Here is a 27,621-nt window from a genome sequence, read left to right on the forward strand (position 1 = left end):
TCCAAAGTAAAGGAGATTTAGAAAAGGTTTTGGGGAAAACCAGTTTATCTTTAAAAGCAACTGGGTCCACACAGGCTTTAGGAGAGGCTGAAGACTCCCTGCTGTTGGAAATTTCCAGTAGCAGATCAGATTCCTCACGGTGGGGTGGAGGCATCAATACTTGATCCATCCCTGGAGTTCAAGGTGGGTTAGTGACCCCATGAACTCCCTGTCAAACCTACATTCTTCTACGATTTGCATTGCCCTTTTTGCATTTGCAAACTACACTATTCTCATTTAACAAAACCCATACTGCACTGCTGCTTCTGACTTCACGCGATTAGGACGCTAACTTTGTCAGTTTTCTTCATGTTTAAAAATGCATTAATAACAATTAAATGATGCTTAAATCAAATAAAATAGGAATGCTTTTATGCCAATATCTATATTGCAGGTATTCCCAACAGTCTGTGTACACAGGTCTGACCTAGCACACAAATACCTCCAGGAACCTGAAGATCTTTTTATTTACTCTTATCTGGATTAGCTGAATGAAAACAGGTAGAGAACACCCCTTTCAAATTTCTGTGAAATGAAAAGACAAAATGGAAGATTTGCTCAGACCACGCTCAACTGCACTGTAATTTGTTTCAGCACAGAAAGCAAATGGCACAAGACTAAAACAAGATGTCCCATGCAAAGTGCTCCTTTTACTCCAGCATGTTCTAGATGTCTCTGATGCACTTTCTGTGTTTTTTCAGAAATTAAGGGTTGCATAATACTCACACACACACACCCCCCAACCAAAAGAAGTTTTTAGAGGCACCTTCTACAAAACCTTCCTGGTGTGTCTGAGTTACAGGACACTTATACTCTAGGAGGTGTAATGAACAATGTCGCCTTCAGAAGTACTCCATATTAACTAAACTTTCTTCCACTTAAGTTGAAGGTAGTTACTGAAGGGTAAAGGCATTAAGTTACTGATAAGAACTTTTTAAACAAAAAAACCCCAAAACTCTCCCACTGGTAGAAAATTGTCCTGGGGTAAGATATCCAGAGATTTTTTTCTATTCTAAGAGCCATGATTAGTTTGTATCCTTTACTAACAACAGCTACATCAACAGAAATCCTTTTTCACTGCTTTTATCCACCTCCAGCATATCTACAGGCAGCACTTTAACCACAAAAACATAATTGTCAGAAACTGGACTGTGAGAAGTGTGTGCTAAAGCATCCCTAGGGATATCCCCACCATTACAGAGCCTAGTCACCAAGAGGAAATCAAGCTAAGACGAGCTTCATTTCACCAGAACCCGGGTTGCCTCAAGTACCTACAAGGTCTCAGCGTATCCTAGGGAAGATCCTCTCGGATACTTTCCTCAGTGGATCCTGGTCTCCCTCCTCCCAATTCTGCTCTACAGGTCTCAATCCCAGGTTGCTGGAATTCATGCTCCAAAAAAACATGAGCTCAAACACTGAATTCCCTGGCTTCACTTTGAAGGTGACCCACAAATTAAAGATGCAGAGCTACTGCCAGAGAAAAGCATCCTGACAAGAGAGCTCCTAGAGCTCCGCTGTGATGAAGCGAAGGAGGCCAGCCACGTGGCCACGCAACAGCGTACAGAAAACACATCCCAAAGCCAATCTGGCACTACGCTTACGGACGGTTTTGCTCCTATTTCACATGCCAGACTGACGCCAGATCCTCACCCAGCATAAACCAGTGTGCTTCTGTGAATATTATATATTAATAATATACATTATTATATATTAGCTAACGATCTGCCGACACCTGGCATTAAATAGGTCAGCCTTGTTCATCATCATCATTTACATCTACTTCTGAAGCACATTTACAATTTAATTTGTCTAACAAATTAGGCAGAAAATTTACATCATCTGTCAATGAACTGTGTCAGTTTGGTCTTAAGGGTAGCAGCATTAAGTCAGATCAAAAAGTCCATCTAGTCCAGTGCCTTATCTCTACGGCTGCCAACAGCAGTTATTAGGGAAAAGAAAAGAAACAGAGCAACTGCAGAGCCAGCTGGTACATCCTTAAAGCTTCTGGAAATTCAACACCCTGAAGAACCCCTGAGTCATTTCATGTGCCCACCACACATAATAGGTCTCGGTAAACCCATCTCTCATGAATTTTAGTCCCTTTGAAGACTGTTGAACTATGTCCTTGCATGGAAATGTCCTTCCTTTAGCTTCTTCTAAAGTTGCTTGCAGATCAGAGCTAGAAGGCCAAAAATTAAAAATGAGTAATTGTTCCTTAATCATTCTTTCCTTCCCATTCCTGATTTTAAATTACATCACCTTTCCCTTTGTTTTCCTTCTGAAGAGACCATATCTATTCAGTCTCCGTCTGCATGGAAACAATTCCATGAATGCTTCTGATAGTCCTTTTTTCCCTTGTCTGTGTCTTCCACCAAGTAACAAATTCAAATGTTGAAATGAGATGAGCAGAGATGCATGCAATAATAAAGATATGACACACCACAGATTTATACAGCAAGTGGCATTTCTAGTTTTTCCTCTATTTCTTTCTTAGTAACTCCTGACATTTTTATTTATTTATTACTCCCATGAGGTTTTCAGAAATTTATTCACAATAGCTCTAACCTCTGTTAGGCATCCTAATAGATTAGAAAGTAAGCACTCCCAGCAGCATTTCGTCCTTTTGTGTCTCTGTCTATTCATTTGCTTTTAAAATCAGTCTACTGACCACAATGACCAATATTTCTCAAAATAAACCCATATAAACACTAGTTTATCAATTGCTTCATTGTTCACAGGTTTCCAGGTAGCAAAGCACGTTCTTTCCCTACAGGGACAACATTAAATTCACTCTCTGTAGCACATGAATTTATTATGATTTATTGTCTATGTGCAATGTCCTAAATATTCATTATTTAAATTCAAAAGATGATTTCTAAATTTTCCTACTCATCTGCACCTTACAAAACCTTTATGTCTGATTTCAAAAAAATCCTTGAAAAACAAAAAGATGTAACAGTCTCTGCTCCCATATCTCATCTTTGAAAAAGTAAAAATTAAAAAAAAAAAAAAAAAGAGAAACCACCACCACTTTCTTTCATCAACAAAGGCAAGCTACAGGATTACAGTTAAGTTGCTTTTTCCACTTAACACTAGTACTAAGGCTTCACAAATCAAACATGATTTGAAAGCAGGCAGGACATGCCTCCCAGGATTTGGTCAGATCTTATTGATCCGTAAGACGTAAGCATGAGTTTTGCATGCAGCCCTCCTTGCAATTTAGCAGGAGAAAATCTGAAGCTGTGGTACCACCTGCAGCACTCAGCCACATAAATCAATTTACTTCAGTCAACACAGAGAAAGTGCAAGTAAACATTCCAGACCTGATTAAACTTGATTTGAAAGATCCCATAGGCCACACCAAAACCAAATAAATTCTCAGATTTAAAGATGAGACTATAGTTCGGAGTATTCCGAAATTAAAAAACCAACCCTCCATCAGAACCTGATATATGTCACTAACGCGGCATAAGGCACTATGACTTAGTTCTATCGCAACAATCCACAAAAGATCTAGTTGGAATCAGTGTCCTGCTTTGCAAAGTGCTCCACGGTGTAGGTTTAAGTAATCTTGCCCTGTGACGCAAAAGCCTGGAATCCTTTTAAAAATTTAAAGAGCCTTGTTAGAAGCTAACAAAGACGAGTTTATCTCCAGCAGAAAGAAGGAAATTTGCAGCCTTGTACATAGCTGCAGATGTGCAAGTTTGATTACAGTGCAAGTATTATTGCTAGCTACAAGAAAGTTTGGAATGACTGTCCTTTCATAAACCTCATCTCTCACCAGCTCCCAAGGAGAATGACAAAAGTTTTGGATCAAACAAAATAAAACGTAGCCCTCACCTAGGAAAAACTGGAAAACCTGAAGTTTTGAGAACGTCAGGCTTACAAAATTTAAATTAATTTAGAAGACATACTCGAAGCTGAAGTATACTAGTTTTTCCTGCAAGTTGTGATTCTGATCCAACTTCTTAATTTAGGCATGCAGTGCACAATCTCTGGGTGTTTGGAACTGGTGGCACAGCAGCTTTATTAGAACCAGAACATCTTGAAGCTCACAGATTCATCCAGGCTGCTTTATTCAGTTTAAGTTCACCTCCCTTTGAAACAGATCAAGTTTGAAATTAATTTCAGAATTTGAGATATGACTCTGCTTTAGCCAAGCAGAGCACAGATCTACAGATCACATAGCTACCCCTCAATGTTTCGAACGTCTCAGGGTGAGAGTATCAGTGAAGGGGAGAGGAGGAGATGCATGCCTCATTCTTATTGAGAAGGCCAAAACTTTACACTGGTTGCTCTACCAAAATAACTCTGTGTGTGCACATAAGAAGTTATTTAGCATTTAAGTTCCTGGATTTTCACACTCAGATTTCCTGAGAAGCAACCATTAATTCGCAAACCAATACAGAAAATACTATATACCGAAAATTACTACTGCTCGCACCACCACACCATCCGCCGCTAAGGCAGCACCAACTGCCCAGCCTCACAAGTAACTGCGCTATTGCATCCCACAACACAAAACGGATATGACTCATCTGAGTTAAATTCTTAACGCTTGACATGATGGCTGCTAATTGCTGCAAAACGAGATTAAACAGGTCTGATAAGCAGGTCTGCATTTGGCTTTGTCAATGGTAACTCCAGGTGGCTGCAATAGCTATGATTTCATTCTCATTCAATTCAGTTTTACAGCAAAAAGAATAGCCTTGGCTTGCTGTTGCTTCCTCGCTCTCTGTAAGAATATACAAATGCTCAAACTTTACTTCCAAAGGCAAACCATCTTTGCATATGATCCCAGTGCCAAAAGCTGCTTTTATTTTCCTACAACACTGATTCAGAATTACTGCACTAAAATACAATATCCAACAACTGTGTAAGAGTTTTTAGAAACTTTTCTTCTGATTTGATGTCAAGGATCATAGATGCTCTTGTCTCCTTAACAGAAATGAATCATACCTACATCCCCAATGATCACAGCAGCAGCACATCGGATCTAGCCACAAATTCAGGAAACCTTAGTTCTCTCCTCAGCTCTATGTACAGTCCACTGCCAAACCTCAGGCAAGTCACTTTACTCTCTATCCCTCTGGTTTCGCTACCCCTAAAATGATGACCTTGCTATTTGTTCCCTCTATAAAGTCCATTAGGATCTATAGATGAAATCCACAAGTAGGCATATTACCCACAAACGGGAACGGCCAGCATCATAGCTGGTAGAAGCGACTTGGAGATAAAACACTTGAAGCACTGGAAGTGTTGAATTGGATTCTGAAGTAATTCTACATGGACATTCACCAACTTAGCACAGTGTCAAACTCCATGTTTAGAAAAAAAAAATTATTGTTCTGGTAGCAGGTTTTGAATAGTTTTTAGCACCATAACTACAAATGAGGCTGTACATTAAGTGTCTTGCATAGCATCATATTTTTGAGTGAGAACAAGGACCAAAAGAATAGGAACTGTTATTTGAAAAAATAGGCTACAAACTAATCTATCACCTAGATTGCTTGAATCACAGCAGACAGCAAAAACCCATGCTAGCTAGACCACAACTGAACCAAAGAAATTACATTAGAAGAAGCTAATGAATTCATCAATTCCAACTGCCAAATCAGTGGTCCAAGAGAAAGTTTGATGACTGGCATAGGTTAGTAGAGCTGGAATGGTAGGAATGACCATTTGCATGTTTAACAGATGAATTATTTAATCTTATATTTCTATTCCTTCTGTATTCTATGTACGGTAGAAATGTTTTCATTCCAAATAATTTCTGGAATTCAATTAGTATTCCAAGTGGCCTGGTACCAATTAACTAAAATAACTCAGTGTGCAAGATCTAACTGCAAGATTCAACACAGGCTTCAAGCTCCATTCAAGCTGAAGTGATGAACTGGTAAGATAACAGCCATTTATGCTAAAAATAGAATTCTTTTTTTCCTACAACAATTACTGATGTGAATAGGAAAGCTACGCAGATGCAAGTCTTTGAATAATTGCCGGCAAAATAGATATTCAGCTTTACACAAACTAAATATCCAACACAGCTGGTAAGAAATGCATCTCAGCTTGCATTTGCACAGTATTAACATTTGAATTCTCATGCTTCAGCCTCTTCTTCAACTTCTAAAGTGGAGAAGAGAGAATCACTTAGGATTAAGAAACATTAGAGACACTGAAAAAAAAAATAGTGACACCAACCACCACCTACTCACACATTCATTTTGAGCAGAGTAACCACTCTTTCACTTTGCAGAATACTGAGATTTGTCCAAAAATGCCTGGATACAAAGGCCAGCACATTAAACCACGAAACCTAGGAACCAATTTTGCCAGCATTGAACAAATTATTTACAATAGCATAAGTCCAAATTAAGCTCCTGAAACTTTGTTTCTTTCACAGTCAGGGTGCTTCATCATAACATGATGAAATTAATCACTGAAAAATATTATATCTTTTATCAAAAAAGGAACTGAGAGGTGCGCTCTCAGTTATGCCTTACAGTTGGACTGAAAGTCCAAATTTACTAAGATGGAAAATAAAATTTTTATATCACGTTCAGTCATGACTTCTTGCACGTTATGTGCAGATACAAAGGAACTGATGATCCATGCTGGAAAAGACACGCAAATGCTGCACTTGCAATCTAGATCTACAAGGCATTTTTGGGAAAGATTCTTTTTCAACAGACAGCATGTATTAGCAGATTATTTGCTTGATGGCTACTGAGGCCCTAGACTTGCCCACTGCCCTTCATTCAGTTTAAGTGCACCAAGACTGTGAATTTGGAAGCTAAGACAGCTGTTGGAGTTGTGCATTCACAGACACAATATCTTTAACCCACTTCCCTGACTAAATATGCACTGCAGCTCTGCACGTCCACAGCTGTCAATGGAAGCTTCAAACCACTTCAAAGGAGCACACTTGTTACACTTAAACCAGGAAACCAGTAAAGCAATGCTGACTGATTAAACGTGCCCCCACTTCTGCACAAGGACCAAGTGGCATGGAATGGCTTACGTTCATCTTAAATTCTTCTAGCCTTGGGTTGCTGCCTTTCATGCTGGCTACTGGGACTGCACTAGCTGGCCCAGGCCAAAAACATGCCAGAAGTGGGAACAACGTAGCAGCACATGCAACTCAGCTTGGTATCCATGAATGCTCTCATTTACTAGCAGAGATGCAGTCACAAATTTCAATTTGAGTGGCACAATCTTTGAACTTTCAGCTGACAGATGTCCTGAAGTTTTTGTTCCAATCCAGAGCAAAACCCAAATGTTTTCAAAGCTTCCTGTAAACTGAAAGTTTCTGAAAAACATTAGGCTGAGAGCACAAACAGCTGGCACAGCCAACATGAAATACACTCCTTCGCCACCCTTACCGGAAGAGGAAAGGATATGAGGCAACCCACAACGAGACAGGATCAAGAATAACATGAAACCACACCTTTAGGCAATCTCAACTCAGGTTGCTGCAGTCCTGCTTTTGGTCTGTCCTCTGGAATGTGTGCTTAGCTCTGAGAACTTACTCAACAGAAAGGTAACCAGAAAATAAAGAAAGTTGAGTGAGATAGCAAGCAGGTTGGCTCCCTGCCTTACCTCATCACATAACTCTCTGGACACTGAAAGCAGCACCAAGGAGAAGTGTCTTAGTCCAGTTTTTGATCCACTTAAGATGCCATGGGACTGCACCTCAAAAGGAATACAATATACTCAACTCTTCCAGCAGTCCTACTGATTAAGTGCACACAAAAATGGATTTTAGGATCCTCTTTCCCTACTGAGCAGTGCAGCTAGAGGGAGGCAGTAGGACACTCTTATCAGGAGGATAATTATCTTTCCTGATATTGATATCCATATTGCAGTAACTGTCACCTTATTTGTATTTATTTCTCAGCATTAAAGATTATTCGAAAATATACCATGTCAACTAGGCCTTTTAATGTTGGAAGTTTGAGAGTTCTACTGCAAAAGTACAGCTAGAAATTTCTATGGCAGTAGCTCTAAATCAATAGCTTCAATTCATATCTATTAGGAATAAATAATTTCTTATGAACTGAATTAAATCCTGAAGACAGGCACCTGACAGTCACAGCATAAACTGAAATCCACTCAGGCTTGGGAAGTCTGCCTACCAGGAAATTTTTTCCACTGGAGCTACTATTAAAGTACTTGAACAGAGAAGAAACTGAGACAAAATATCAGGTTGTCAACACACTGATCATTCAAAACAGGGACACTTCTGGGACACTGTAGAGAACACACCAAAATGCAAGCAGTTAGTTAAGCAACAAAAGGGACTGGAAGTTTTCCAGTTACCCGCCCATCTGGCAGGGTTCGTTACAGAAGCTCTTGCTTTAGATTAGTCCATTTTCCTAGTGATTTTATTGCATTTTGGCCCTCTTGCATCAGCTGGAAAAGGGAGATCACAGGTTCTGGTAACAGAATTACTGGCAAGAATCCTTATTCTCTTGCGTCTTTTGTGGAACACTTTTAGAATGCATACTTTTAACACTTTCTCAATTTTCCCCAAAATTGTGAAATACACCCAAGTGCATTGAGGTATTTAAACAAGTTAAAACTGCTTCACATTTAATGACCTCCACAAACCTTTACTGCTACTAAACCTCAAAGAAGTAAGTGGATCCGAGTAAAGCTTCAATACAAGCTCCGAGTGGCAGCTGAATGCTGCCCATGAGACGTTTGACAACTCATGTGCAAACAGAGAGTTCTGCTATACACCCCAAGAGCGGTCCAGCAAAAAGTTACTAGCACAGCTGGGCTGCATCATGCAGTCTCAACCCTGGACAGTGCTGCCTACATAGGGTCCAGCCTAGGAGAAGGCTTGTCCAGAACCCAGTGTACACCACCCATCCCCAGCTCTAACCCAGGTGCCAGGGCTTCCCCCCTCATGCTGAGAGGTTCAGGAAGTACTTGCTCTTCAGCTAAAGACCTGGACTCAGCAATGCTGAGGTTAGGGGCTGACCTGCTGGGAAGCAGCACTGTAGAGAAGGACCTGGGAGTCCTGGTGGACAAGAAGTTAACCATGAGCCAGCAATGTGCCCTCGTGGCCAGGAAGGCCAGTGGTATCCTGGGGTGCATTAAGAAGACTGTGGCCAGCAGGTCAAGGGAGGTTATCCTCCCCCTCTACTCTGCCCTGGTGAGGCCACATCTGGAGTACTGTGTCCAGTTCTGGGCTTCCCAGTTCAAGAAGGACAGGGCACTACTGGAGACAGTCCAGTGGAGGGCCACAGAGATGATGAGGGGACTGGAACATCTCTTGTATGAGGGAAGGCTGAGAGAGCTGGGTCTGGTTAGCCTGGAGAAGAGAAGACTGAGAGGGGATCTCATCAACGCAATATCTGAAGGGCGGATGTCAAGAGGATGGGGCCAGACTCTTTTCAAGCGAGAAGACAAGGGGCGACGGGCACAAACCAGAACACAGGAGGTTCCGCCTGGACATGAGGAAAAACTTCTTAACTTTGAGGGTGACAGAGCACTGGAACGGGCTGCCCAGAGAGGTTGTGGAGTCTCCTGCTCTGGAGATATTCAAAACCCGCCTGGATGCGATCATGTGCAACATGCTTTAGGTGATCCTGCTTTAGCAGGAGAGTTGGACTAGATGATCTCCAGAGGTCCCTTCCAACCCCTACCGTTCTGTGGTTCTGAGAAATCCATGTGAAGTTCAAAATTCACCACCAGAGATGGCCTTCTATGGCAGCAGTAAGTCAGGGTACCTATGTGCTGCCCTTGGTCTGTGAGAGCATGTAGAAGAGGGGAAAACAAACAAACCAACCAGTCACCAGCTCACTCTGATCTAGGGGTAGAAAAGAACATAATCCCTCACAAACAGACCAGAAGCAGGCAGTGCTGCAAGATCCCAGCACTTCCTCAAAGGTAACAGCACTGGCTGCATCAGCCTGCTCTCATGACAAGGGTAATGCCTTTTCTCCCCTTTAGAGCTGCAGCACCAGGGGACCTGCTCTTTCCCCCCTCTACTGGCACCCTTTCAAAAAAAAAAAAAAAATCCTGCTTTGTACAGCAATGCTATAACTGTCCAGGATATTTTGAAAGTGTCATTTTTTTCTGGTTTGCCCTGCAATCTCTCCTACGCTTCATATGCGCAACTCTCACTATACCCAGAGTTGTTACTCCTGGTTAATAAATCAGGAAAATTCCCAAATTCAATGACAACCCTGAAAGACATAAAAGGAGTAAAAAAACTCCAGCAGAAATAAAATGAAACTGGAACTACCAAGGTTTTGAGTTACACAGTCTCAAAATAAAGAAATAAAAAAAGTACCACCAGTGGAGTTCAGCTCTGCAGAAAACAAAAATTGAAACTGACCTCAGGGAAACAGAGAACATAAACGAACAGGAGTTCAGTTTATTTACACAGGTAACAACCACTTCTTTCCTAGGGAAAGCAATCAGGACAGTGGCACTGAGCCTTTTGCAATTGCACTTGACCCAGGAATGCTGATGGTGTTCGGAACTGACCAAATTCCGCTCCCATGGAGACTTGGAAGGATTCCCAGTTCATCACACCAACCACCTGGCAAAAGCTTCTCGTTTCCAACTGTGATCTGGAAGACAGGGTTACGTTCAGGAGGCAAATAGCTTCTGCCCTTCTCCACAGATGCCATGAACTGCAAGGAGCGAGGGAAGACAGGATGCAGCACACAACCAAAAACCTGGCTTTCACCAGCATGCCACGTTATTGCCAGCACATGGAAGCAGAACCAGTGGTTGGCACACATACATTCAGATTAAAGTCAATCCATTTTCATATGAATCACTCGTATGGTTCCTGGGAAGGCTGAGAAACCTTATCTTAGATACTGCATTGAAAAGCAGTAATAAACCAATAAACCACAAAATTATGGCGTACATCTAGCATATTCTCCCTCAGATATTTTTCTAGAGGGGAAAAACAGTACTGTCATGCTTTTAAGCGTGTGTAGCTGTAAAAATCATATTGAAGGTGGAGCAGTGGAAGTAGGAGCTTTTAATCATATGGGTGTGCCTCTATGGTGGAGTTAAATGAAGCACTTTGCTACCGTGTCAACATAACCGGATAAATTTATCCCAAGCACAAGAGGCCCCACTTCAGAACCATAAATGAATACCTACAGCAGCATAAGTGTTCCTGTCCTCTTGGTACATCACCGAGTCTTCCTTGTTCACACCCAGGGCTTCTGTACTACAGTCAGACAACAACTTGGGCACTTTTGCACACTGCAGAACACGCTTCCGTTGGAAGCCTGTAAGTCCATGGGAAGGTGCTGGAGGACTTTCAACTCTTGATAATTATTTAACCTGCATCTTCATACTTCACAGACTGCAGTTTTCAGTCTATAGTCCCTAGTAAGCCTGAAAGGTTGTACTGAAAGCAGCATTATACTTGTACCAGACAGGTATTGTGCAAAGGGAAAGAAGATCAGATAAAGCTCTCTGCAAAAGCTGTGGATAACTCTTCTGTGAAGACATCACTGAAAAGCTGTCTTCACCACTAAAAGCACCAGCTGCTTACTCACCCAGAGTGCACTCTGCAAGAGATATCCACTGATGCCATCGGCAAGTCCCAGAGCAACTCATTTACTTTATTACAGTAAGGGAGAAACAGAGCCAATTTTTTACAAGGGTATCTAGTTCCTAAATCAAAATGTACGTTTCTGGTGGGATTTGAAAGAATGCTGATTCCCACTGACTTCTAATGAGTCAGTCTGTGGGAAATCTTTAAGCCCCATGCTGCACCTAAACGCGTCCCAAAGGTTATGAATAAAGGCGGACACGATTTAGCAGAGAATTCAACTCTGGCGTGCCATTGTTAGTAGTTCATCAGCAGCTCTTAATAACTGAAAGTAGTATTATATCTGCTCCAGTCAAGGAATAAATTTGGTCTCAGAGGGGAAAAAAAAGTAATATACACTAAAAAGAAGCAGCCTGTGCTCGTGTGTCAAGCTCAGCCTGAGGTTCATTTTCTCTTGGAATACAAACAATTACAAACTTCTTACAGAAATTTACCCATCAGTGATTACCAGAAAATTCCCCAATTGTCAAAACAGATTCTGCTGTCATGTGTCACAAACACATTCTGCTGTACAAGATGACTTCACTGACTGCTTCATATGTGTGTCTCATTCCAACAAAATGCTGTACTTCTGAGTGTGTCTGTATCACTGAATATAAACCCCCAGAGAAGCCATACAACATAAGCGGTAGGAGACTAATGTGGACAGTGGATGTTCGGGGACAAGCTGAAGCAGGGAGCATATGATGAACGGTGAGAATCCCAGCAATAACTTCCATTTTATTAATCACAAACGTGCAAAATCCCTATCATTGCTGAGCCACTGAGGTTTTTTAGTTTCTTTGGGTATAACTTACAAATAAAACTTGCAGGTTTCCTTTGCAAGCAAATACAGCAGTTCTAAATAAAAACTGTTCCAAAGGGCTAGGAAAAAAAAGGAACAAGTTTTAAATTACTAGCACTACAGAATTTGCTTAAAACTCAGCCCTTCTCTACTTAGAGACAAAAGAAAGTGAACTGCCACAAAACTGAAACTTTCAGTCACTTAATTTTATTTAAGACTATAATATACAGGAAAATTTACTGAGGATAATGGTTCTAAATGATACATTAAGGTTTTTATTTTTCACTTGATCTTTTAGGCTTTAATACAATTTGCTTCATTCTGTTGTCACTTGCTACATATATAGTTTTTTGTGTTGTGCTTCTTTACTTTAGAAAGCAACTGAAAAGAGAAGTCGAATTCTTATCATGGCTGCGGTAAATTCAGGAGTCATTTCTGTATGACACATCCTGTTCAGAGCTACAGAAACGCAAACTGCAGAAAAATCAGTCACAGGCCGCCTTCTGCATTACTCTCAAAAAGCACTTATCTAGCTCCATTCAGCCTTTTCTCCCCTGGGGAATATATTTGCATGATGTCTGCTCATACGGATACCTCACGATGAGTTTTATACCTTTACTGTATTTTAAGAGACCCTAATAATTTCATAACCTGCATTTCTCCTGCCACTTCAAATACTATGCAGCACATAGCATTTGAACACTCTGAAGCACTTAACAGAGAAGGCAGCATTTCGAAAGCCTGTAACTTCTAACAATCCAACAAAAGCCTGGATGTAGACTGTCTACCCAGGTGTCTCACTGATATCGCTGGGAGATTTAGTAAATAAGCGCTGCAAGAACATACCCTTAATATTATTTACATTATAGAAATGGTTGGAAATTCACACTGGGATCAGGGCTTCTGTGCCCAGGGCACCCCTGCGAGATGCTCTGCACACCTCGGCTGTGGGAGAGGCCTCAGGAAGCTGCTGCTGCACAGCAGAGCTACAAACTGCTATGACAGGCCAGTGACTAAGTCTGAAAGAGAACCCAGGTCTCACAGCCCACATACATCCACTCTATATCTGCCCTCCATATAACTGCTGTGCTCCTCCTACTTCATACAGAAACCATTGGGATATCAGTCTTCCAAGTCATCTGTTGACAGGTAGCCTGATGGAAGTTATGCATACAGTACCAATAGTGGAATCTGGTTATAAAATGTACAGCTGGTCCAGCAATGGAAGTATTTGTGAATATGTTGTTTCAAATCCCGTAATTTCTCCATAGATTCAGAAGTTCTCCACTAGCACTAACTATGACCAGACAAAAGAAACTTTATATCGGAATATATTTTTTTTAATGACTCATCATCATAATTTTTGTTGTAGATGTAGATCACATTCAGGTGCTTCGGAATGAAATACTGGTTTATGTTGAAGATGTGCCGTGCATTTTTTTTTTAATGTTTCTAACACTGCCTTCTAATAGAGTCTGGAATCTATATCCAGAGTCAAAAGGAGCTTTATAATCCACCCCATTTAAATGTTACAATATACACTACACATTCAGACACAAAAGATGCTGTACTCGTAATACCTCACATCCCTGACACGTCTATCTTGAGAGCATGGCTATAATCATCAACTCTATTCTACATACCATCTGCATTATTAAATTACTCAGCATTTCTTGCTCCAACTCATCACTTGCAACATAGTGCTGCTTAAATGTGTTCTCTTTCAACATGAGTTCCACTGACATTGAAACTGGACTTTTTTTTAGTAGTTGACCTTGACTCTGAAATTGGACAAGAATAACTTCTTCTGTTACATAAGAACAACTATCATTTGGAACAGACATTCTCCAGTCATGATGCTACAGAAACAGCAGTGGTGATTCAGCAGCACCTTTGGGGATGGCAGGGTGGGGTGAGGTGTGTCAAAAAGGTAAAATAAGTGATGGATGCAAGTGCTGCATCATCACAGAAAGCATGTGCAGTACTGCAAGCGTGTGACAAAACTGTTAGTGAAATTAAAAAAAAATAATCATCAAGAAGTACAGAGAAAAAAGGTGGTGAAAAAACCCTTATCGTTCCGAGAGACAACGTGGAATTCAAGTTTGTAGCTATTCTCTCTCTGGTAGTAGTTTTTTGCTCCTACAAACAGGTTACATGGTAGGAAGCATGCCATTTACGCCAATTGCTAGAATCAAGAACATCAGTTTTGAAAAGGACATCACCTCTTTTGGGTTTAAGAGGAGAGTCTGCATTAGCATTTCACAATCACAGAACTTCCAGGAAACTTACATAAAAGCATAACTTCAAAAAACAATTCAGCATTATAGAATTTAGCATATTTAGAGAAAAATAAGAGGAAACTGCAAGAATGCAGTTGAACCCTGGTACTGCTTTACTGCATTTCTGTGTGCCTGTAAATGTTTATAAATGCACAATCCACAAGTGTTCTGTGAAGTCTGCAGAAACAATTCAGATGTAGAACATCTTCCAAGCAAAGTTCACTGTCACACAAGTGACTGTACTAGCTCTCTGAAAATCCTGTCATTTTGTATGCCAAGATTCTCCCTGAGGGCACTGCACAGTATGTTTCTAAGCCCAGTAAGCTGACACTGACAATTTCTAGCCCAAGCCTATGTGAATTCTAAAAGCAACAATGCTGAATTCCAGAAACAAAGATAAGAGACTAAACCTAATTTGGTATCTGTTATTTGATGAATTCTGTTTTAGTTGATCATTGCTGTTCTAAGGAATTATCTCAATAGCCCCATACAACAAGGGCCATTGATTTGTGAAACTTGAGCATAAGAAGCTGAAGGAAAGGAAATTCCCCAATATAAGGCAACATTAGAGTTACAAGGAAGAGATTTGTCTGACAAGCACATCAGTCAAGCTGTTTAGCTTGAGAATCATCCTAAAATGAGTGATTGTACAGATTAGAAAACCCAGATCCTCCTCAATCTCTGACTGTGTGATCTTTCTTGTCTTCTACCAGCCCCCCCAAGGTTATACATAAAAGTCAGAAAGCTTGATACTGTGTTTCTGACAAATTACCATTCTTCAAAAAAATTAATTTTAGATCTTCACAAGGTAAAGATGTTCTGTAGCTTAATCTTGCAAGGCAGACCAACAGGAGGAACACACGCCTGAAAACACTAAACAAATGATCCCTCTATCCATGCACTGTAAGTCAACACAAGTTTCCCCAAAAGAGGGTGTAAGTTACTCCAGAATAAGGCAAATTTCACATAAGGTTTCTCTAACTCCTTAAGGTGTATCTCCCTCAAAATACGAGATTACTAACCCCTTCGAGAAGAAGGAGCACAACTTTCACCTTTACAGTACTGTAGTCTACAGGTCATTCCAAAAACCTCTTTTTAATAATTATCCTGGTTTTGACACTTGTACGCTACTTGTCTTACTAGTCAACTGGACGCTCACCTCTAACTTACCCTGCCCTTTAAAATCAATACAATTTAAAAGCAAATGTCAGATTAGATGTCAAATGAGACATTTCTTTAATCGACAAAAACCTGCCTAATCCTAAAAGCCTGTGTGAAGAAATTACCTTGACTTAGAGCACCTCCCTCCCATGAAGAGGTGACCCAGATTACTGATTCATGCTATTTTTTCCTTTTATGTTACTTTTTTCTTTTTCTAAAAGATTCTGTTCAGCTAATACTTGATGCATTTGTGTAATACAAAGTGACTGTGTAAAGATCCACACAGAACGCAAACCATCCTGATTTCAATTGCCTGAAAAAGATAGGAAGAAAAAAAAAAAAAAGAATGCTTACCTAAGCCAAATAAACTCTAAAGTACTCTAGACTCATTTATGGCTCAGTTTTCAAAAGGAACTGAGCAATTGAAAGAAAAAAATAAAAATCAACAGGATATGCAGATCCAGTCATTATAATGTAGAAAAAAATACCATTTAATTAGAAATATCAATGGCTATAGTAACTCTTAAAACACCATGCCTGACTACTGCATTGTAGAAAGGTTTCCCTGCTATATTTTGACATGTCTAATTGCCTGACTCTTTAAACATTCCTGAACTGTTCAGAAATTAAGCTGAGTTTAAGAGAAACCTGAAATTCACCTGCAGCAGCTTAATACCACTGAAGGAAAAACAAACAAACAAAACAGAACACCACAACCTCTAAGGATCCTCTTCATGAAGGAAAAAAGCCCTTGAGACAGCTGATCAAACCCAGATACATCAACTTTTGCAAGAAACCGGACTCGATTTTCCTCTCCTCACCTTACTATCCCTTTAAGTGGAGGAAAATGCGATAAATGTCAAAATCTCTATTTCTGCCAGACACTTTTCCAACAGTTTCTAGGGCTGATTTGACACTTGCTTCTCAAGAAGCATTTTTTTTTTCTGAAATCAAGCAAAATTTAAACCATGCAAGCAGAAATGCTAGAATAAGCTCATTCTTAATATTTGGTACTTGAATGGTTCAATTATAGATAGCTGAGACCTACTAACTAATCATATGCATTGCTAATTATGTCTCAGCATTTAAGGACCATCAGTTGACTGAAACTGACAGAAGAAGATTATTAGCAGGCTAATCTACATTTAGAGCGGATGATGAGTATTTACATCTGAGATTAGATTTTATTTAATACTCCTTGAAGTTCTCTTTGAAGCAGTGAAAGGCATGAAGTGAACCTACAGAGATCACCAAGAGTTCAGACTATGTTATACAAAGCAGAAACAAGATATTGAGGCTTGATGATGGACAGATATGTTATACTGTAGCTCTTTCCCCTCCCTCCAAATCTGAGTAGATTTATATGCATTGCAAGAGTTGAGAGGTTTATTGGTTTACTTCATTCAAACACAGTTATAAGCTTTTCCAAACCTTCATGAAATCACATCATTTCTTACTCTGGTAACTTAGTTGGCCTTTACGAGTCCAGTAAGACTTGATACCTTGAATAAGGTCAATTAACTATTTCTTAATTTGAAAGTACTTTTGCTGCTGAATTCTTATTTGACATTCAATCATGCTGTACTATCTTCATACACTACATTTTTTTAAAGAATGCCTGCACACTACATTATTTATCAATACTACTACTATCATCTCTGATCACTGAAAGCACACAGCAAAAGAAAGGACGAGAAGGGGAATAGGGAAGGAGTTTCGGTCACCTACACATGCTCCATCCCATCACCCTGTTAAAGCAGTTAAAACCAAATAGCGTGTGCAATAGTTACACCCTCCATGACCATTTTGGTTTTGTTCCCTACACTGCTCCCCATCTGCATTCTTCAGCTTACACAGCTTCTACTCTTCAATGCTGTTCTGTTCCTAACCTGAGAGACGTTTTTTCACTAGCTTATAGTTTCTGGAGAAGAACTAGTTATTAAAAATTATATATAGGGCAAGCATACAAAATGCAACAGGAATAAAGAAACAAGCACGAAAACTCACAGATCCTTCTAGACCTGAGTTCAGCCTTAGGGTCAGCAGCACAACAGAGTTTGGGGATCGCAGCTGGTGTATGACTCGCCAGCTCAGACAGTACAGAGCGTATGCAGAGCAGACACAAACTTCTACGTCCTGCTCTCTTCGCTCCAGGAGCTGGATGTGCTGAACTCTCCTAGTTCTTTACATGTTTACGGGCTTTGCTACTAAAGCAAAGTATTTTTCCTGTTTTGCAATATTTTGATTAAATTCCCGCAGCCAAACAGTACTGAAAGAAAAAGTAATGTTTTCACATTTACACAGTTTGTTCAAAAGCCATTGAAATAAGCACATTATATTACATAAGTGTGCAGTTATGTAGTACTATATGCCAGACGCCTACTGCCAGAATTAAAAGGGGCCCACGTCAAGTCAAATCTCCCATTACAAGAAAAGCCTCCGTGAACTACCAAGACCCCGCTCAGAGTCTAAAAATTAACCAACGTAAGAGGCACAAAAACATCACGGATAACTCAACACCGTGAGCCTCACTACGCAACAGCTTCCACAACAGAAGCTAGAGAGACTCTGCAGTTTCACCCGCCCTGGAACGAAGAAGTCTCAGGGTGCTCGAAATCTGAAGTCTCTCTTATCTGTGTGTGGAGAGTATAGGATCTATAAGGAAGCTCTATGGCCTTCCTACTTCCACCTGTGAGGACAGCTCCTCTGACTTCTGAGAACATTATCTCTAAGGACACAGCTCTGCAAGAGGCACAAGGAAGACACTGTGACTGCATGCTTCAGGATCACCCACCTCACTGAACTGAAAGCAGCAGTCCATAAGGCAAAGCTTGCGGAGTTTCAAAGAGATGACCTGCCAAACATGTCTGTGCTGAAAAGTCTTTTGTGGAAACTGGCTACAATACTACCAGAGCAGGGGGGTTTTGTTTAGTTGGTTTTGGTTGTTTGGTTTTGTTTTTTCTTCTTTCTCTTCCCCCCCTCCCCAGGGGAGGGGGAAACCACAATATCAGCCAAAACTTTTTTTTTGCATGTATTTCACACATGCAAAAACCATACCGCACATTAAGCTTAAAATTACAGGTCAGGTCAATTTCCTGCTTCCGACTTTTTTTAAGGCAAAGAGACATTAATTCAGTACTATAATTTTAGTTGTATGAAGTCTTTACAAGTCTAGTAAGCAGGCTTTTTTATTCTACATTCATGCCATATATCTGTCAATAAAATAAAAAGAGAGAGGGAACTTCTGTGTTGTTATTTTTAAAAATGGGGCCAAGTAAATCATAACACACAACCTCGGGTCACCACACCTTCAAATGAAGGTGTTAAAATTTTATCTCTGGGAAACCTGGCAAACTGGGGTGAGAGGATGCAGCACAGGGTATTCCCACCAACTAACTGGATCGGGGCACAAAACTTTTTGTTCAAGCCCATCCATCATAAATGTTTTATGCAACCAATACCCGAATCACCAAATTCCAAGCACAAACACACAGTGTCCCAGGTACTGGGTCAGCACAAAGAAACTGTCGAGCTACACGGCTGGTGCCAAATCTGCTTTTCAAAGCTCCCGGGGCCTCGCAGCTCCTGCCTATTTCAGCCAGAGCTCAGCGTGTTAGTCAAAACTTGCATCCCTGCACTCTGTTGGGAGATTGGAGAAAAAAGCCAGGTCATGTTTAACCCACGGGTAAAAATCCCAAGCGCTGACAAGTGCTGATTCACAAGCATGCTTGCTGACAGTTTCTTCTCCAAAACACGTTGCGGGGGGAGGGAGAACGGACAAAAACAGGTTCGGACGCACTTTTGCCTCCCCACGTAACCGCCGTGGCCGCCCGAAAGGTGTCACCGAAGCCCGGGGGCGGCGGGGGCACGCCGGGGCTCAGCCCCCGGAGGGCTCCGGGGCCGGAGCTGACCCCGCAGCAGGAGAGGGCCACGCCTGCTCCCGCCGCCCCGCGGTGAACCCAGGGCGGCCCGGGCCAGGGAGGTGACGGCGAGCCCGGGCCGAGCCGCTCCCGCGGCGGCGATCAGCCCCGGCAGGTCGCTCTCACCTGCGTTGTAGAAGCGGTCCAGCACCGCCGTCTCGCCGAAGTCCAGCTTGCCGAAATGCAGGGTCTCCAGCGCGGCCCCCACCACCTCGCACGCTTCCCGCAGGCTCTGCAGGGCACCGCACTCCGCCGCCAGCAGCGGCCCCTGGCTCGCCTCGTTAATCACGTAGGTGACGGCGGTCCGCCTGCCGCCACCCTTGGCCCGCACCGCGATGCCCGGGCCGGCGGCGCCGTCCTCAGCCCAGAGGGTGCCGGGCGACGGCGCGGCCAAGCCGGGCAGGAGGCTGCGGGCGCCGGCGTCGGCTCCTTGCGCCCGCCCGCCGAGCACCTCCTCGCAGGGGGGGCCGCCGCCGCCGGGAGGGCTGGGCACCGGCAAGCTGATGATCCCCTCGCTACTGTCACTCATCCCGGCGGAGGAGCAGCCGCCGCCGCCGCGGCGCGTCCTGGGCTCTGCTGCGCTGGCCGGGGTTAGGCGGATGCCATACTGCGCCGTCCGCCCCGGAACGGTCCCACCGAGCTGCTGGAAGGGAAGAGGCGACCGGGCTGAAGCGAGAGGCTCCCCCTCGGGCGCTAGCGAAGGCGGCCAGAGGCGGGGAGACGAGCACAGCCTCCTTCGGTGTCTGCCGCCGGCACCATGACGCGCCGCTCCCTTCTCCCCCGCACCTGCAGGGACTAACCGGCGAGGCGAGCCGACCCCCGGCAGCCCAGCCTCCTTCTGCCGCCTCCAGGACCTCGCTCTTCCTCCGGCCGCTTCGCTCCCAGAGCGAAATTACTTGGCCGCGAGGAGGAACCACTTGTGGGATCGCTCTTCGGCGCCCCCGCTTTAGCCGAGCGACAGCTGCAGAGCCCCTGGCGGCGCGGGCTGAGGCGGCCCCAGCGCCGGGCGCCTCCCTCCGGCCCCGCCTCCGGGCAGAAATAACCGCCCCCGGCTGCCCCGCGTCCCGGGTGGGAGCTCTCGGGGTGGGCGAATGCGCCGCGGCGTGTGCCCACGGGGCTTTTCCGCCTGGCGGCAGCCCCCTACCTACAAGCCCCGCTCCCCGGGGCGCTCTGTGAGTGAGCAGAGGGCGCGCTCGTCTGTGACGGCTCGGTGTGAAACCTGGTCCTGTTAAAAGCATTTTTACCATTTACTGCCTTTTTTTTTTTTTTTTTTTAAATGATACGCGTGTCCTAACTAGGTCGTCATGAGTAAGTGCTTTGGGTGTTTCTCCCTCTCTCGGTGTTCCCAAGCGCTGAAGGAAGGGTTTGTGGCTGCTGTCACAAGTACCAGCCTCATGCCTTTCAAGTGCTCTGCCTGGAAACTGGGGAACTACCCCTGTATGTTGACTATGTTGGTTTCTTACAGTCACCTGGAATTTACAGGTCGAGAACACTCAAATGCTTGATAATTAACAAAAATATTTCTTAATGGAAAAGGAAACTAGTTGGAATAACTAGCTTCTAGCCAACAGCTGTGCTAACTGTGTGGTAGGCCACCCAGTCAAGGAAAAGATCCTTTGACATTCGAAGTAATACGTAATGTGAAGGGTAAACACCCCAAACTCTCAGATTATTTACAGGCCAAGAGTGAATCTCTAAGGAATTCAAAATGGATTGGAAAAGGAAATTATGCTGAGACTTCTGCAGTCTGTTTTTGAACATAAATACTCTGAAATTGGATTATTTATTCTTTTTTTAAAATTATTTTATTAGTGGTTCCTATTAAATAGGTACAGGAGAAAAGGATGAAAATAGTACTCTACATATTTATATTTATATTTGTATCAATAGATCCATCCTGTTAAAATTGATCTTGTTAAGACTAATCAACTTGTTGGCACAAAGCCTGCTCCTGTATCATTGTTGTCCATTACTTCTGTAGACAGAGGATCAATTCTGGAATAATTAGAAAAATTAGTCACTGCAGTACCTTCAGTAGCTCTGTTTGCTTTTGCGTTGAGTAGTCCCCTTTTTTCGATGAGATATGCCTGGCATTTGCTTCTGCTGATAAGAAATGGGTAAATGGGGTGGGAAGATGACAAGCAAACTAAAGACTAATTTACAGGAAAAAGTTAATATTTGCTAATCTGCCAGATACAGTAGGTTATTGTTTCTTGCTACAGTCTGAATGGCAATCAGTGTTTTTGTCTAAATAATGTCATTTTCCACAAAATGCAGAATCAGTGTTAATCCATTCAGCACTGCAGTTACATCACCTTACAGGAAGCAAGAACAATATGTCTCTGTTGTTCTCAAGAACAGCCCGTGTTTGTCAAGCGCAGAAGGAAGTCATGGGCTGAAAGGAGAGGGAAGCAGCATGCTATTCCACTTAGCGTTACTAACTTGTGAGGCTTGCTTCATTAGTAGCACCGTGTCTATTCCAAATTAAAGTTAGTTTTTCTATTGACCTGGCTGGGAGTGAGGTTGGGCCCTAAACTGGGGTGGGGCAGGGGAATCAAAATGCTGTTGAATAGTAAACACAAATTGCCCACGGTTTCATAAAGGGAAAACATATCTTTTAATCTGTTAACTCTTTGAAGTGAGCGATCAGATATTTAGGAGCACTTGTGTTTTAATGTTTGATTAGGAGATAATAATTCCAAGGATTTTTTTAAAACCAAAATAACACCTCATTTGTTATCAGAAGTAAACTTACCTTGTTCACTTGTTTCTCAAGTGCTGTAAAATGAACATCTTTAGCACCAGGTGGTTTGCATATAGTCATGATTGAGTATCACCCCATTCCAGCTCTGTTTTTTTTTAACAACAAAAACTCGTAACAAGCAGTTAGCTGTAATTTGTTGAAATAACGACCCTCTCTTCATTATATGTTTTTACAGCTATACATCATTGGCCTCTAGGTTTAACCATAATTATAATTTTAACATCTGAGAATTTGCCAACTTTTTAGTTGCAAATATAAATCTGATTTTTGATGAGTGACAAACAGCACATGACAGATGCCATAGGCTTGATTTAGCGACTCAAACTAGTGTAAACAAGATGCAAGACCAAAAAAGTTAGTTCCAATGTATCCTGATTTATAGAGATGACATTTAAAACATATGTGCATTTAACAAAACTGTGTCCAAATTACATTTTTCATGTATTATGGCCATCAGTGACCAGTAGAGGGAGTAAAATGATTCTAGACTAATCTGCATTTTGAAATTTGTTTATGGTGGTGCTGACGGAACTGATAGAAGGGATTAAAATACATTACTACAGATACTGGGTTTAAAATGGATGCTAAATTTCATCCATACTCTAAGGCCCTCTTATTTAACTACAGGATAGTATATAGGAATAAGAGATTGGAGATACACCATAAACTCTTTGCTGATAAGTAGGACAAAGAAGTTTGCAGGAGTAAAATCTAGTATGCTTCAATTATGGGTGTAAAAAAAAAAATTTAAAGACATTTGCAGACACAAAAATCCAAAGGAGATATTGAAAGTACATAAACTAATGTATTTCCTGTAAACTTTAGACCAGAACTCTCCCAAGCAGTAGAAATTATTAAACTCAAATAAAAAAAAAAAGTTCCTAAAAAGTTAGACTAAGTGTATCACTGTAGACAATCAGAAGTAGCCTTTATGTTCAATAGAGAGAGGGCAATATTTTCTTATGAGGCAGTCAGCTGCCAGTCTTTAAGATGAGGTAAATCTATGATTACACTGAACATTAAATGCACTATTTAAGTACAAAGGGGCAGGTAACTAGAGACTGGTGGCCATTGTGTAGGGATGCCGCTGATCATGTAATAGTAATAACATGAGGAATCCGCTTACCACATTATGGCATGGCGCACATAAATGGCAGTGAGCAAAAACTGAGAGAGCAATGTGGATACATCTTGGGGGTGGCTATTTCATAAGTCAGGACTGTCCTTGGAGCACGGTGAAGAATGTGCACTGTTCTTGCTTCATACCCCTTTTTCCCACAACAACTCTCATGCTTCTTTCTAAATCTTCTCATGTAAATCTTCCACTGCTCCAGCATCTTTCCCTCCTCTTGCTTCTTTTGTTCTTTTAAACTGCCAGAAAAGTCTTTGTGCTGCCTCTTCCTTCCAACTTCCACAACCCTCACTTTCCCCATATGAGGGGAGCCTTTTCCCTCTGCATTCATTCCTGCAACTCCCTTGGTTACTTTCATTTGTTTATTTTCAGTGTTGCCAGTTTTGCAATCTGAACCTTGGGACACTCAATGCTTTTCTTAAAGCTTCAACTCATACAGCTTTATGACTGTATGGGAATTTCAGCTGGAAAGAACTCTACATTTCTATTAGTCAATAAACATTCACTGTTGTAGAAGAAAATCTTGATAGCACGAAGCCTAATGAATGGCTCAATAACTACAAGACAGAAAAAAAGCTTACTGCAGTCGCTGAGCATTTTCAGTGTTTTAAGCTAACTGTCCTTGCACAGGAGGGAATAGCTCACTATCTACTTTCTCTGCTAGAAAAGCTTTTTTCATAACTTCTTTAAATACTTGGACTAGAGTCATCCTGATAACTGTTTCTGCTGACCAGTACGATTTTTTTTTTCAGGATTTGTGTAAACAGCAGTGATGGTTCCCAGCTCAACTTACACCTAAGCAAGCTGAGGAAATGAGGGACGTGTGTGTGTAACAGAACAGAGCTCACTGGACGAAAAGGGTAGTGAACTGGGGGTGGAGATAGTGCTGTAAGCGTCTCAACTACCTATTGTAATGCTAACGAGGGATACGATTGTGAGCTGAGCTCAAAAAAGTGACTGCAGCATAAATATAGCCTAAAAGTTACATTCTAAGCAACTTTTGGTTTGGGTTTTTTGTTTTGTTTTGGGTCTTTTGTTGGGGGTTTTTGGTTCGTTTGTTTTGGGGTTTGGGTTTTTTTTAATTCATTGAAGTGATGTTGGGTTAGGAAACCAATAATCTCACTGTAGTTGGGGGTTTTTTTTTCCCTAGAAGAGGGCGGTCAGCTTTTGCGTGGAACGTGGCTGCCATCTACAGCTGCGTGCGGGGTACGGCTGGTTGGTGTTAGCCGGGGGAAAGAGCTGGCCGGCCGGCCGGCCCGTTGCAATCGCTGCCTATAAAAATGCTACTGTAGCCAGTGGTCCTTCAAGTTTCCTGAATTTACTCAGCTGCCCAGGGGCTGAGGAGGAAGTACAGTCACATTTAGCAGCTTTGTTTGTTGGGCCCTTCTCTCTTTGCTTGTAAAATAGCTCTCGTTTCTTTAGTTGTCAGCGTGTCTGCCTTAAAATCTTCCTATGCAAATACTTTCACTCGCTGTATTATTTTGCCTCCTACTTCTAAGGATCTTCAAAACCTGAATTCACAAGCTTCTCTGTTAAAAAAAAAATGTTTTGTGAACTAGTCCTTCTCTCAGGACTTCCTTGTAGCCTTTTATCCACTTCTTGATCTTTATGTCTACAAAAATTATTTTAATCCGTCTTTAAAACAAAGCTGGGCTGCTGCTAAGAACTGCTTCCTGTTTGCATAACCTCTTTGCAGAATTTCACTCATTACAAAAAATGAACTAGATTTGAAAATGCATTTGATGAAACCTTTCCAATACTCAAAATGTCAGTGATAAATTGTCCACAGAGTAACTAGACTTTACACCATCAAGCACTTGACTCCCAAGCCCCACCTCACAAATGGCCATGTCCAAGTTTACTTACTGCACCTTTGCAGTGGCTATGTCTCTTTACAAATGTTGTTATTGGCATCCCAGTCGCAAAGGGCAATTACTTTAAAACACTTGCTCAGAAAATTGTCTTGTAACTTGCGTTTTGAAAAGATACATTGATTTTAAAAGATTCCACAGAGGCTAAAATTGGTGGAATGTAGCCTGGAGCAGCCAATTCAGTAAGGTATTCCTTTGCCCCAGGGTTAAAAAATCTGTTCTTCTATGATGTCTGTCAATAAATTAAGCCTATAAGTTGCCAGTTGTGAAGCTTTGGGAGATGCTATGATAATCCAAAAGATACATTAAATTGAGCTTCACTTGCACTGAATTTGGATTGATTTTATTCTAAAATCCTGGACGATATTTGATAAATATGTTTTCATTTTTACCATGAGATCAAAGAATTAGTAGGACTGCCTAATTCGGTGATCTAATTCAGTAATCTGCATTTGAATGCCAGTTTAAGCAATTAGACATTTGTGTGGCTTTACAATAGATTTTGTAGTCAAGGTTTAGTTTTAAATATAAGGCTGAGTAGCAGGAGTCCGTAACTATCCTCCAAGCTCCATGACGTAACCTTATCTCAATAATCTAATCTGCCTTTGCTCTACCTTCCTAATGTGTAAAATAATACTTTTGTATTTTTATCTCTACACACGTAGATGGGTCATTATAACTAATTGGAGTAGTCCATGTCCAACTGGAATAATCTGTCTCTGTATCTTAAAGTCCTGTATATCACACACAGGATAGAATATAACAAAAGCTGCAGGTGCTGCTCTGCAGAAGTATTCATTTCCGAAGCCTGAACCCCCCCTGCTTCCTTTCAAAGGCGAAATTCTCACTGACTTAAACATAAGTTGTCACGAGTGTAAGAAAACTTTGTTCATAAAAGTCTGTTCATAAAATGACTTCCACAAAGCATAATTGCATCACAAGAGGAATGCTATAATATGCAGATCTATACAAGGAATTAGAGGATGAAATAGCTTAGAAAGGCTTTTTAAAAGGAAAAATGACAGGTAACATACTACTAGGATTGAAACACCTTATGTATTCAAGCTGGTGCGCATGCAATGAGCTGATGTGTGTCTTACATGGCATATAAAAGAATGCATTGTCTTTTAAGTTTGGAAGTGATCCCCTCACCAGAAGGTGATTTTGCACAATTGTTTATCTTGCAACACAGGCAGCGAGTGGTCTGAGGCCTAGTCTGGGCCAGAAGAGCTTTAATGACTAATCACGCTGGGGTATGTATGAAAGCCTGACAGTACCAAGTGATGAATTTCTCAGCAGGCCCTCCGAAGCTTACAGCTTTCCTCTCAAGGCGTCAGAGGACAAGGCCATACCGGAGGGATAAGCCACAGAGGCCTAAAGCAGCAGCTACCACCTCTGCAGAGTCCTACAGAGGGGAACGGCCACCTAGGGCCAGCGGCACTTCCCTGGAGCCCGGGGAGGGGGGCACGGACACGACACGACACGACACCACCCTGAGGCGGCAGCGGTGCCCTCTCTAGCCGCGCCGGCCGGTGCAGCCCTGGGGTAGGGGGGCGGCGCGGCCCGCCACGCTGAGAACGTCCCGGGCCATGCCCTGCCAACCCCAAAGATGGCGGCGACGCTACAGCTTCAGCACCGCCCGGCAGGCGGGGCGCTTCCGGTGGGGCTGTGCGCGCGGCGAGGGCACGGAGACTTCTCCGCGCCTCGGCCGAGGCCCAGGCGGGGGCTATGGGCACGGCGGGCGGCGGCGGGGTCCTGCGGCTGCCGGGGCTGCACGGATACGCGGCGGAGTTCTCGCCCTACTGGCCAGGGCGTGTGGCCTGTGCCGCCGCGCAGTACTACGGCATCGCAGGTGCGGGCGGGGCCTCCGCGGCGGGGGGTGGAGAGGGGGGTAACAGTTGACGAACGTTCCCGGTGGCGGCTCCTTACGGGGGCTCGCTGGTGGCTGGAAGCCTGGGTGCCCGGAACGACAGTCAGTGTCTGTAAAAGCGTTTTGGGGTTTTCCTTTCCGTTGGTTTCGTTTTGGTACAACGTATGTTTTCTGTGTCCCGGCTGGGGTTAGTATGGGAGCAGACTTG

General features: G+C 42.5%; 2 protein-coding genes across 5 annotated transcripts in view; one reads left to right on the forward strand and one right to left on the reverse strand.

Annotated features, from left to right (window-relative positions):
- MAP3K5 (mitogen-activated protein kinase kinase kinase 5) overlaps positions 1–20,757 on the reverse strand; it is a 110,920-nt gene extending 90,163 nt beyond the window's left edge. The window contains exon 1 of one of the 2 annotated variants that reach the window (XM_054819462.1): positions 19,903–20,757. In XM_054819462.1, coding sequence (XP_054675437.1) covers positions 19,903–20,305 — 403 coding nt within the window. In that variant the 5' untranslated portion in view covers positions 20,306–20,757. The remainder of the gene's footprint in view (positions 1–19,902) is intronic. The other variant, XM_054819463.1, reaches the window with a different exon arrangement.
- Positions 20,758–27,073: 6,316 nt separating this feature from the next.
- Positions 27,074–27,621, forward strand: part of PEX7 (peroxisomal biogenesis factor 7) — a 45,821-nt gene continuing 45,273 nt past the window's right edge. The window contains exon 1 of one of the 3 annotated variants that reach the window (XM_054821092.1): positions 27,074–27,395. In XM_054821092.1, the coding sequence (XP_054677067.1) occupies positions 27,272–27,395 (124 nt within the window). In that variant the 5' untranslated portion in view covers positions 27,074–27,271. The remainder of the gene's footprint in view (positions 27,396–27,621) is intronic. The other 2 variants (XM_054821091.1, XM_054821093.1) reach the window with 2 other exon arrangements.

The sequence above is a fragment of the Grus americana genome, chromosome 3, assembly GCF_028858705.1.
Source record: "Grus americana isolate bGruAme1 chromosome 3, bGruAme1.mat, whole genome shotgun sequence".
NCBI lineage: Eukaryota > Metazoa > Chordata > Aves > Gruiformes > Gruidae > Grus > Grus americana.